Genomic DNA, 13,267 nt, shown 5'->3' on the forward strand with positions numbered 1-13,267 from the left:
GGTGGTCTCTCAACTTAATGAATTACTTTATGCTAAGCTTTTATTAACGCTTTTCCTTTAATATAAGTAATATATGAATTGGGTCAACCCGTTTTCTGATTACCTAATCCAAAAAGCGTGATTACGCATACCACTTTTATAAACGTGTTGTATGCAATCTTTCACCGATTTCAAGACCCATTTTTGTCTCGAATCTTGTCGAAATCTGCCTTACTTTTGTTGTGTTACATTAGTTTTGAGCAATACACAGATGATTGATTATGTAATAAACAAACAAATGTCCAATTTGATCAATATAACAATTAGATGGCAATCACTTCAGTCTTAGGTTGGATATATACCAGCCAATAAAAATTTAGAGCACAAAAGATTACATTTATATAAGATTGTCTTACGAAATCAAGATATGTAGGATGATACTTATGAAATTTTGTTCATAGTCAAATTTGAATTCAATTCAGGATAATAAACAGAAATATGACATTAAGAGAGAATATTAATTACCTTATGTTGAAAATTTTCACTTTAACATTACTCTTTTGAAAGTATGGGTTAATAGCACTTTTAAATATGCAATTTATAAATGAGAAGTAGCTAGATGTGATAACATTTAACATTGAAGTCCTTAATAGCGGAAGTGTGCCACTATTATAGTTAATATATATCTACATATATGTGGGGGCAAAGAATAAAAGGTGACATTGAAAAGCATAATATTGGTGTGAGAATAATTAATGAATATTATAATCATGCTGGAGTTCCAAATTCCAATCTTGCCTTGAACTGCTAGCAAAGATAATCAAATACTCTATATATTTGGATGGAACGTGACAAATTTTAATATCAATGACTCTACTAATTCGTAGAGGTGTGATTCTTTGCTAATTTTATAAGTTGTTAACTCTGTTAATTATCAAAGCAGTGTATTAAAAATATAAATATGTTGACATTGAAATATCAACATAAACTTAGTTGATATTTTAGTACACTGTATTGACATTAATATTTAAAATTTCAACATAATATATTAAAAATGTCAACATAATTATGTTGACATTTTTAATATACTGGTTGATGAATTAACAAGTTAGCAATTAAAAAATTATAACGCACCCGTATCTGTGGAACCTAAAAAATGGTCTTAAATATACTAGGCCTTGTTGTCTTGGTCTGAACTCAGTAGTATTATAATTACAATTGTTAAAGTCTAACTAATAATATTGAGAACTAATCCTACATTACTAAACACTTCCGTTAATTCAAAATCAAGTGAAATCATGTTTGATTTAGTAATTGAACTATAGTGATGAACAATATATAATTTAAGCAGTAGCTATTATAGATGAAATCGTTTTTTTCGCTGTATTTTATCCGTAGCGTGATGAGCTAAAATAATTAATGCCTTCTATTATGAGTATTATTTTATTGTTATTTTTGTTGTGATGATAGATACAAACTTAAAGATTTCATTACTTAATTATCATATTTAGCATAAAAGATTTGTGTCTGAGTAAATGTACACACACAAATAGTATTAGAACACGAGCTGGAGAAAATATTAGATTTATTATTTGTCTTATTCTGGAAATATAAACAATGCATGTTTTCTTTATTCTTTATGTTACTACCATAGCATATAAGCATTGCACAACCTACTATATTCTTTTTTATATAATATATTTGACAGCTTGGTTTGAATTTCTAACAGAAGACGACGAATCACTAATTAAAGTAATAACTTTGGATTATGTTTTGCACCAACTAATTAAAATCGTGAACAGTTTAGATCCATCTATTGATTGAAATATTATCTACCGACAAATCTGGACGATTATGAAATGATAAGGCTCATTTCAATTTTGTTTTATAGCACGGTTATTTTTAAGCTAAACCTAACATAATACTTAAAAAGAGAGAATGAAAAATAAATGGAAGAAATAAAATTAGCAGTTTAAGTCTGATTCACTTCATTGATAAATACATTGATGAATTTATTCACTATATTATTCCTGACAAATTATCAATATACATTGAAGAACTAATAAATTGTTGCTAGTTTGGTTAGCAGATAAAAGAAAATGCTGGTTTAGATAGACAAATTAAATGCGTTAAATTAATATCAAGCTTTAATCAGACAATATTAATTAAAATCAAACAAGAACAAAGACTTGAAATCGACATCCCATCTTCTTGAAAATAAACCTTTGCAGCTGCAGCTTCAAATCACATCATTAATATTAGTATTGAACTTCCACAATGAATTATTAACAACTGTTTTATTATGCCATATTCGAATTTTGTTAAATGCGAATAATAATTGACAAAAAAATCACCAAGTTATGTACGGTGAAACCAACAAGGATTGGCGCAACCTCCGGTGCACACGAATCTGACCCGACATGAACATGTCCCGGACATTATATGAACTCGTTTAAAATGTACTAACAAATATCGTAGTCACGTAGTGTTAAACAGCCTAGTTTTTATTTCATGTGTAATTGACGTAGATTTTCGACTTGCCAGCTAGGCAACACGGGTATGATTTTTGTAGTCTAAATGTCACTATAAACCCTTTAAAAATGTTAGAGCTTGATTTGCCAATATACTTACGTTACTACATACATCTAAAAATTCATAGAGTATAAATGGGTAGTATTTATTCAAACAAAAACTTATCTGACATTCTTGATTTTCACTATACAAATAAAACTATTAAATCGTCGAATTTGTTCATCAATATATATTATTGGGTTGCACACAATAGGCTTCATCAGAATTATAAAACATGAAATTGGCCACTATATTTGGGCTTCATATTGGGCTTTACATTGTTTAGTTTTCGTAATAGACCTCATTTTAGCCCATTAGCTATCTACAATTTCATTGGAACTAAATATAGATACACTCAAAACCTTGATATAGTACAACGAAAATGACATGCTTTCTCGTATGCAATAAACTGCATGTCAATCATTATCATGTTACTGTTAACTAAGTTTGATTAAGACCTATTGTTATCAATATTATCCTAACCATGGATCAAACCTTTCCTTTATTACTACCTTCGTCCCACATTGAGCGTCACATTTAGTGTGGACACGAATTTTAAGAAATATAAAGAAAAATGAGTTGAATAAGTTAGTGGATTATAGGTCTCATTTATATATATTAGATTTATAATAAAATGTGAGTAGAATTGATTGATGAAATGTGAGGTCTACTTATCATTTATGGTAAAAGTGAAATGTGACTCTTATTGTAGGACGGGCCAAAATGGCAAATGTGACACTTAATGTGAGACGGACGGTAGTAGTATGTTATACTTATCATTATCACGTGTCTATAGAAACGAGTCCAACTAATTTGCCTCTTTCTAGTATTCTAGTTATTATCGATTATAATTTGACAATCGTTTTGTCACTAATTGTAGCTAGAACCAATGTGCACATTGTTAAAATAGTACACATCATTCATCCACTAGCCACGTAGAGCCGACTAGACAGCCTATGCTTATGTGGCGGCATGTTATCACATTGTAATATTAGGGTGTCACTATAAGGTGGACACGCCCAATAGCTCCGCCCCAATTTTGTGTCCATAGCCCCGGATTTTTGTCCATAGTCCCAAAATTCTATTTTCCGCCACTATAGTGGACACCTCCAATAGCCCCCAAATTTTATAATCAACTTTCATTTTATTAATGTTTCAAGTAATTACGAAAAAATTTATCGGGATATAAGTACGTAGACGAAGTCGACTATACGAATTAAGAATAAAAATAAAATTTAACTTTAAATTAAAATACAAATTAAAATAAAATTAAAATTAAACACACTAATTTAAAATTAAAATTAAAAGTACACACTACATTAAAATTTGTATAGATGTTGTATTGGAATGGTGTGAAAATAATGAATGGAGTGGGGTGTATTTATAGGTGAATTGAAGTTGTAAAAAAAAAAAAATCGGAAAATCGCCAGCCGCGGCGGTTGTCCTCCGCTATAGGAGGCGCGGCTATAGGGACGCACGCCGCATCCTCGCCCCGCACGCGGCTATCCTGCATCCGCCGCCTCCCTCCCCCCTCGCCGCGTCCACCTCCGAGGCGGACACCCCCCCTCACTATGATAGCCGCGCCTTTCTCCCCCCTCCGCCCCCAATCGCGGCGACCGCCGCGGCGTGTCCATAGTGGACACTCTTAATTAACTTTATATATAATCAACATGTAGTGTAATACCATAATTTTGTTAGGATCGTCGACTGCAACATTAGTTTGATATTGTCCGCTTTGGGTCAAGCCCGCACGGATTTGTTTTTGGGTCACTCCCAAAAGGCCTCAAACTAATTTGGGTTGGACAGGAATTATATACACCTTCCAACTTCCCTTACTCATCCGATGTGGGACGGGTTTGTAACCCAACAAACCTCCCCTCAAACCGAGACCACATCGGGAACGCAGTTGACACGAACATGGGTCGTTCCAGCCCTGGCCCCTGGGTCATCCTGGGCCCGACTCTAACCCGAGTCCTTCAGGGCCCGACCCTAACCGGGGCTCATCCAGGCACAACCCATAGCCACCTGGGCTCTGATACCACTTGTTAGGATCGTCGACTGCAACATTAGTTTGATATTGTCCGCTTTGGGTCAAGCCCGCACGGATTTGTTTTTGGGTCACTCCCAAAAGGCCTCAAACTAATTGGGGTTGGACAGGAATTATATACACCTTCCAACTTCTCTTACTCATCCGATGTGGGACGGGTTTGTAACCCAACAAATTTCATATATATGATAAAAGAATCATTTAATTTTATCCTGTAAAAACACTTCTTATCCATTCATGAAAATAGTTATGTTTTCTTTCTAAAGAAGATTTCATTTTTCACTAAAATACTTTAATTATTTTTTTCTTTATTTTTCTATTTATTAATTTCTATTAAAATTCATACTAGTATTATCTATAATTAAGATTATTTTTATTGACCAATTTAGTTTTGAACTCATTTAATTATGTAAAGACGCATTGAAAAACAAAGACGATGAGAAATAGTGAGTCAGCGCCCAGCATATCCATCTCTCTCTTAATCTTCTCTAAAAGCATATCCATATCTCTCTTAATCTTCTTAATCTAAAACCCAATTGCTTCCTTTTTTTTTATCTATTTTTCACTCTTACTGATCTCTCCATTCTCTTGTAAATCTGCTCTCTCCTTAAATTCAATATTACAACTGCGTTGAACAGATATTGTTTTACATGTAAGTCTCCTGCTTAATCAGAGGTGATTTCTAACTAAAAATCGGGGTTTTACAGTTGATCTGCCACTCCAATTTTCTGAAAATGCATTTGCAAATGGCAATCTTTTCTTCGTCGTATAGTTTAGTTGGATGTCCATTGTTTCAAATCCAAATAGTATGATTTTGCAGATCGATTTTGTGATCAATTGGATTTGTATTTTTGGTTACTAGAAGCAGAGTATTTGCAGACTATATCTGCCCCAACTTTGAAGTGCATAAGAATCAGGGTTGCAGTTGATTTTTAAAAAAATTATGTTGCTCTCAGCTTCCAAACTATGCGAATTTTCACATCGTATTGGATATATAGCTGAGGAGTTTGTTGATAGGTCATAGGTGCTATGATACAACAATATAGATTGTTTTTTTCACACGTATTTAGCTCAATTAGCTTTTACTAGTATACTCTAGTAATTGTGTTTTAGTACACCTAGCATTTAGCTCACTCATGGAATGTTTTGTGCCTGTTTTAATTTCGGAGAACATAATTGCATTAGGACTTCTGAGAAGTATTATTAGTCTCAGTTAATTGTTATTGTTTCTATAGAAACATGGAGGCTGAAGGTGGGGCTGCGGATGCACTTCGGAGGAACTACCGACTTGGGAAAACGCTTGGGCATGGCTCCTTTGGAAAGGTCAAAATTGCAGAACATGTTCGGACGGGGCATAAGGTGGCCATTAAAATCATCAATCGTCGGAAGATGGGGGGTCCTGAGATGGAAGAAAAGGGTAAAAACATTTGCTTCATTTAGAACAATAAAAGATTGTAAGACTTTCTTGTTGCGGGGCAGAGGAGATGCTTTTTCTAGTTTCTCGAGTTTGGTGCTATTATGTTTGCATTTTGGCATTACCCTTTCATTTTATGAGCTAAAGTGTTCTATAGCTTTCTAAGAGTCAGTGGTGTTATGCAGTGAGAAGAGAAATAAAAATATGCCGATTGTTTGTGCATCCACATGTGATCCGCCTCTATGAGGTTATAGAGACACCAACAGATATATATGTCATCATGGAGCACGTGGTGAAAGGAGAGCTCTTTGATTATATTGTGGAAAGGGGCAGGTTGCAAGAAGATGAAGCTAGACACTTTTTTCAGCAGGTAGAATTCTCTGTGTTTTTTTGGTCTCTTATTGCTGACTTGCACGTGCAGACGATGTGTTAAGTTTATTTCAGTCAATACATTGTGCTGAATTCTATTTGTGTCTTTGGCAGATATCGCGGGAGTGGAGTTTTTGCCATAGAAACATGGTCGTTCATCGTGACCTTAAGCCAGAGAACTTGCTTTTAGATGGAAAGGCAATGTGAAGGTAGCTGATTTTGGATTAAGCAACATTATGAGGGATGGGCATTTTCTAAGAACAAGTTGTGGAAGCCCAACTATGCTGCACCTGAGGTTGTACAATTAGCATGCTTTTAAATATAAAATAATATTGCTCTCGTAATAATATTGTGCCATGATGCTTTTTATTAACGCTAATTTAGTTAATGGGAGCTTATTGCAGGTTGTTTCTGGGAAAACTTTATGCTGGGCCTGAAGTGGATGTTTGGAGCTGCGGTTGTAATTTTGTATGCTCTTCTTTGTGGGGCTCTTCCTTTTGATGATGAAAACATTCCCAATCTCTTCAAGAAAATAAAGGTATCTGTCGTAAATGTTTCCCGGAGCTTACAATGTTCGAGACAGAGATCATTATATAAGTAACTTTTGATAAATTTTAGAGTGGAATGTACACTCTTCCAAGCCACTTGTCTGCTGGAGCTCGTGATTTGATTCCAAGAATGCTGGTGGTGGACCCTTTGAAGAGGATAACTACTCATGACATACGAAAACATCCTTGGTTCAAAGTAAATCTTCCTCGCTATTTAGCTGTCACCCCACCCAATGCAACGGAACATCTAAAAAGGGTAACTTATTTGTCCAAAACTCTCTAGTGCTCATTGGTTTGATCTTATGACCGATGAGATGAAACATTTTTATGATTTAACATTTAAAAATACTATGTCCTCCAACTGTTCTTTGACTATGCATCTAGCTTCTTTTTTTTTCTTATTTTTACTTTGTAGAACTTTGATATGCATTATCCTATGCATAACATCTTGTTTAGCAACTACAATTTAGTTTGTTTAAGCAATCAGTTGACAAGTGACGACGTCTAACATCTTGTTTGCCAAGAAACGTTTGGAGTTACATTTCTATTATGCTTCCAGACGCTGACCACAGATATCAAGTTTCCCAATTCATGTGCACCGGGTAATACTGATGCAGTCTGATTATGCTTGCAGCTTGATGATGAGATCATTCAAGAAGTTCTTAGATTAGGATTTCAGAGGGGCCAGCTTATTGATTCCACTGCAGAGCAGGCTGCAAAATGATGTGTAAACAACTACATAAATATCTGAATATTTTAATCCTAAACCTTATAAATTGTTAATATTATGGTCTTATGCTGCAGGGTACTGTTGCATATATCTACTATTGGACAAGCGGTCCCCATGCAACTGGCTACCTCAGTGCTAGCATCCAAGAGTCCACGGTAGTCTAGTCATATCTTTTTCTCTTTTGCATAATGTATATGGAACTTATTATTCTGCAAACATTTTTCAAAGTTTTGCATTTTTTCAAGAGTCCACGGTTTATATTTTATGCATGTCATAGATGGTGATGCTTATGTAATTAACAGACTGCACTTGCTAAATATTTACTGAAATTTGTTGTTTAAATTTATATTTCTGCATGGAACTTTGTTCATCTCTTCTTTCAGGAAATTTATTCTTCGGGACCTTATTCAGATCCTAATGCACAAGCCTTTCCAGGTTGACGGGAATTCATCACCCTGGATCTCAAGAAAGAAGCCAATGGGCGTTGGAATACAGGTTAAAATTATGAACTGAATGTTGTTTTTACTTGTGTTTGCGAACAGGCGTACACACGAAACTGCACTCACCCAAATATTTTAGTAACAAGCATATATAGTTCTAGTAGTAGTACATTTGGTCATGTGCCATAGTTTCTCACGTTTGCTACTTTCCAGTCCCCAGCACGTCCAGGTGAATAATGACCCAGATTCTCGGAGCTTTGCAAGTTTTTAAACGTCAGGTGGAAGAAAGGTCGGGCACCTATAACATGGAATGCCTCTTCACCGCAGCATTCACAACCTAGACAGCAGTTCCACTAGTAACTACATGAATGGCAACCATTATGCTAAGGCACAACTTCCATCAGCACAAATGGATCGCAACCAAGCTCTGCTGTGAAGTTCGAAATACAGGTTGGCTTATTCGAGATATTTCTATATACATAGGTATATCAGGATGCACATCCTGATAATAATATCGCTTTTATTCTATGTGATGACAGCTTTACAAAACCAGCGAAGTGGAGTATGTGCTTGATCTACAGAGGCTCAGTGGTCCTGTGTTCCTCTTCTTGGATTTCTGCGCCTATTTCATGATGCGGCTTGAGTTCATTAGTATGTTAACTTCCGACAAAAAGTTTGTAACGTCGATGTAGATATTAGTACGATTTGGCAAGGTTATACCACTTGTTAGGATTTTATTGCAAAAAATTATAACTGGCCTTTGTATATACTATTTGCGAGTATTTTTTGTGTATAACACTCACAGCCTTGGGTGACTACGTGAATACTTTTCGTAAAATTCATTGCAAACTCAAATATAAAATGCAAGAAGCATTACAACGGTTGAAATCTTGTTATGTTTATGATATTACAATCGACTTAAACAGTAATCTTGATATATTGAGTGAAAGGGATTAAACTGCAGGCAAAATGATACACACCAAAAATGGAATTGATCCACTATTTACTGCATGTTAGAAACTAGTTGTAGTAGCATTCAATTTTTACAGTATATGTATTTCCTTCCCATTTCACATATTTGAAAGGTATGTATAATCCAACTGCTATGTGGATCAATGAATGATGTGAATAAGCTGGTATATGAAAGAATACCAACAATCAAATTGTCAAATAATGTCACACCATGTAGAATAGCATTTTACTGCAGCCTACATCCTTGCTCTTCTGCCTTCATAAAGAGAAGAGACCTTGTAATCCTCTGCAATAATGCGGGCAACACAATTTAGTTGTGCGGCAATGAGGCATTAGGAAGCAATAAGTAAAGAAAAGAATCGTCTTTGATACCTCCCGAGTATCTCTAAGCCGAAGGAGCTCTAATCTTTCTGATGGCCTACGATTTGTCAATGTAGCAAGCTGCATAATCAGGCAGGCCATCAAATGACGCAATAACAATGTTTTTTCAGTTATGATTCAACTAAAACGTGCATTAGTATACCCAAAAACTGAAGTGCTCGGGATCACGTGTGGGGGGCATCAATCCTTCGACTTTGAATAGCTCTGCAAGCCTTATTCTATCTGTAGGGGGATTGTCGGGAGTTAATGAGAAGATTTGGATTCAGAAAACATTACCAATATCCTGTTAAAAGTATCGCACAGTTACCCCCTTGTGCTGCTTCTTGTGCCTCCTTTATCCATTGGCGAGCAAAAACTGATGCGTTATGTGTCATCTCCAGCAACTGTAAAAGATGAGTCGAACAAACTTCTTTTGAGAAAATGAAAAAGCAGAAGATGGCGACATGAAGCATAGCAATCAATTTTCGACTGGAGGAATGAGGATAATAATGTTTGTACTTCTACTTGGACTGGTTGTATCTATTTTGGGTGATTTTGGACATTATGCAAGGAAATCCAAATATCAGTTAGTACTCACATCATTTCTCTCACTTCCCTCTGGCGGAGATATGTCATTCACCCATTCAACCTCAGCTACACGGTATCTTCAGATCAATAAAAAAGTGAAACAGTTTTAGAAGCTATGCTTGTGTATGAAATGGTCGCTAAAAAGTTGCGGGAAATTACCCATCTTGATCCCAATTTCTAATGATACGACATCTCCGCCGACTTTCAACCTGCACCCATTAGTTGTTCGTTACCAAATGATGTAGAAAGAAGTGCACATGATTATGTAGCTTGCTTATAGTTTTACCTCTAAAAAGAAACGCCCATCTGGAAGAGGCTCGCAGCTGCATTAATAACAGAACAAGTGATCATATGCATTAAGGCAGTGTAGTGTCAATAAAAGCAATCCATATTCCCCAGACAGAAAAGTATAAGGGGGGATTCAAACAAAATACTAAAATGGAAGAATACGAAATTATAAGAGTATTGTCCAACTATTAGCAATCACCTACTCCGTAATTTCCACCTCACATGCATAATCAACGACTGAACCAGTTGATGGGTCAATCACAACCTACACCATGTAACATGCAGGAAAACAGATGAGCAGTATACATTGGACCCTAACAGTTGTTATAATTCAAGTATGAAGAAACAACTCAAATAGCATCACAAGTTTATACCATTCCCATCCGGCGATTTCCCTCCATTATCCTCCTCACCTGTTGGGACACAAAACGTGGGACTAAAAATCAGCCAGCGATGAGATAGTTATTAAACCTATACACACATAATATGCCCACAAGATTACTATTAGAACAACTTGCTTCACAAACTAACACAGACAGCCACTATATTGAATTGATAAAATTTCTAGGATCAGATAATTATTCATTTATTATCTTTCAGATATAAGCAGCAGAATTCTCATTTAGCTAGGCTAAGGAGATTGTATTTTCATAATTGGGTGGCAGGAAAGGCTATTTGCCACATATACCAGGATTTAAAGGTCAGGTGCCGTTTGACCTATTTAAAAGGGTAAAGATAGTACTCTCTTAGATTGGAAAAACTCCTAGATATAGTAATAGCTACTCCCTTGAGACTTTTATTTCTCTGACATCCTTAATCACTGCCTTTATAGATATTAGATAGGACAAAATGTAAAGAGAGAGTTCAGATCATCAGAGCTAAAAATGAGCTGAAATAATGGCATGCAGGAGAAATTTGACCAGCTCACCATAAGTCTGTAGCGCGGTTCAAAAATGTTAAGCTGTAACTTCTGGCATGGTAGGATAACATCCATGGCAAAAAGAGGCAATAAATCAGGACCAGGGTTTGTCAAACTGAGTTGCTCCAATTTCCTCTCTGCATATTCCTCTGGAAAGCTCTTCTCTATGATGTTGTTCAATGTGACACTGCAAATACCAATCAACTGACAAGTTATTCGAGTCATATATGTTATGTGATTGCTGAGAATATGAATCTGTAAAAACCTAAAGCTTTGAGCGGAGCAATAGGACTATGAGCCACGCTAGTCGTAGCTCAATTTTTTTAAAGATAGTTCAAGATCATGTGGCAGGCCTTGTTAACATTAATGTTTCAAGCTTGAGCTTGAACATAAGTATTTGTTTGGGTAAAAGTAGAATATATATCTAAACAGCTCAATAGGCTTAAATAAGCTCATGAACATAAAATATGTTTAATTAATTAAACTTATGCTCAGCTTATAATGAATGAGCCAAAACTCAAACTTTCTAATACTTGACTTAGCTTGATTACATCCATGAGATCAAGAATAACAGTAAAAAGCTAACCTGATTGCACATGTCCTGGGGCTAATAAACAAAACAGTACGACACAAAGGACATCTATTACCTGAAATAAACATACCAGATGCGAATAAAAATGCATCATTTAAACAATTAACATAATCATACACATTATTAAAAAAATATCAATGTAGAAAATGGAGTAAGCCAGACAAAGAGGAGGAGACAGGAAATAACACCTCGGTCCATAGTCTGAAATAGGCATGACCGACAGAAAGAATGCCCACAAGGAGTTGTGATTGGTTCGTATAGTAACTTCAAACATAGAGTGCAATCATAATCATCTGTTCGTTGAGGATTTACATGGCTTCTCCTCACAAAGGTATTGGTTATTTTCTTCTCTAAATTTGCAAGAGCATTGCTGCTGACAGAAACATTACATGATTATTTACAAGTTTATAAATAGGAAATTATAAGTAGTATGACACCGATACAAGTTGAGAAGGAACTCTCTACATTACCTTTGAGGATCAATCTGAAGGCCTGACCGAATAACATCTTGAGCCAGCTCATACTTTTCCAACTGACAGGAAGATAATAAGGAATGACATTACACTACGAAGCAAGATGTAGCACCAAGAAAACCAACAGACAACAACAGTAATAAGTAGATTTCCTGTATTATTAAAGTATACATGCAACTTTAGATGCAGAGATCTATCAATTGGTAACTGTTGTAAACCTAATTGTGAAAGAAATATTCCTGAGTATGATGTCAATTTCGAGTTGCTGCAAAGCCTATACATGTCTGTCAATTGTGAACTCTTGAGGAATATGTAAACCTAATTATGAAAGAACTTTTCATGACTATCGTGTAGTTTTCAGTTACTATTAAGCAGAAGCCATTCTCACCAAAATAAGAGCATTAGCCTTAAGAATGTGGGAGGCTGCTGTATTACTTTGCAGATTCATCACCTTCTCCGCATCATTGAGTGCAAGCTAAAACATATTAACACGAAATTAATAGGATATTTAAGAAAAAGATGGAACAAAATTTGGGAGAAATGCTAAGATAAGGGAACAAACCCCAGCATGAGTTGTTGGATCCAACCCATTCAGTGGCCTATGTTCTGAAGCGGAAGGAGGCCTGCTTCTGAGGAATGGCTAATCCTGGGGAATAATACAGATGAAAAAGCAAGAAAACAGAAACCTAATAATACCATTCAAATTAGTTGGACAAATTGTTCATAAACAATGTCATGATAAATCATGGTTAAGGACCACATACCGGAGATAGGCAGCACATCGGTTGCTCAGAATTATAGAATCACCAGGCTTTATGTGGTTAGCCCTTGAGTATAATTCAATCGCCTGGTATAATTTGACAGCAAGTTCATGAGTATTATCCAGAAAGGCATACCAATTACTAATGCCTAGCAATAAACAAATACATAAACTACAGTGTTCATACATGGTTGGACATTTTCTGAACTAAATGCAT

General features: G+C 35.5%; 1 protein-coding gene and 1 pseudogene across 1 annotated transcript; one reads left to right on the top strand and one right to left on the bottom strand.

Annotated features, from left to right (window-relative positions):
* Positions 1–5,061: 5,061 nt before the first annotated feature.
* LOC121791743 lies at positions 5,062–8,936 on the top strand (annotated as a pseudogene).
* Positions 8,937–9,071: 135 nt separating this feature from the next.
* LOC121791745 (LON peptidase N-terminal domain and RING finger protein 1-like) lies at positions 9,072–13,199 on the bottom strand (the record flags this gene model as incomplete). The annotated part of the gene is made up of 16 exons (XM_042189594.1): positions 9,072–9,356; positions 9,443–9,511; positions 9,594–9,673; positions 9,759–9,834; positions 10,029–10,095; positions 10,178–10,227; positions 10,305–10,341; positions 10,510–10,571; positions 10,681–10,719; positions 11,235–11,412; positions 11,812–11,872; positions 12,006–12,187; positions 12,288–12,349; positions 12,679–12,765; positions 12,853–12,930; positions 13,048–13,199. Coding segments are annotated over 16 exons (1,340 nt in total), but the record flags the coding sequence as incomplete, so codon positions are not given.
* Between the last annotated feature and the right edge of the window lie 68 nt (positions 13,200–13,267).

The sequence above is a fragment of the Salvia splendens genome, unplaced genomic scaffold, assembly GCF_004379255.2.
Source record: "Salvia splendens isolate huo1 unplaced genomic scaffold, SspV2 ctg894, whole genome shotgun sequence".
Lineage (NCBI taxonomy): Eukaryota > Viridiplantae > Streptophyta > Magnoliopsida > Lamiales > Lamiaceae > Salvia > Salvia splendens.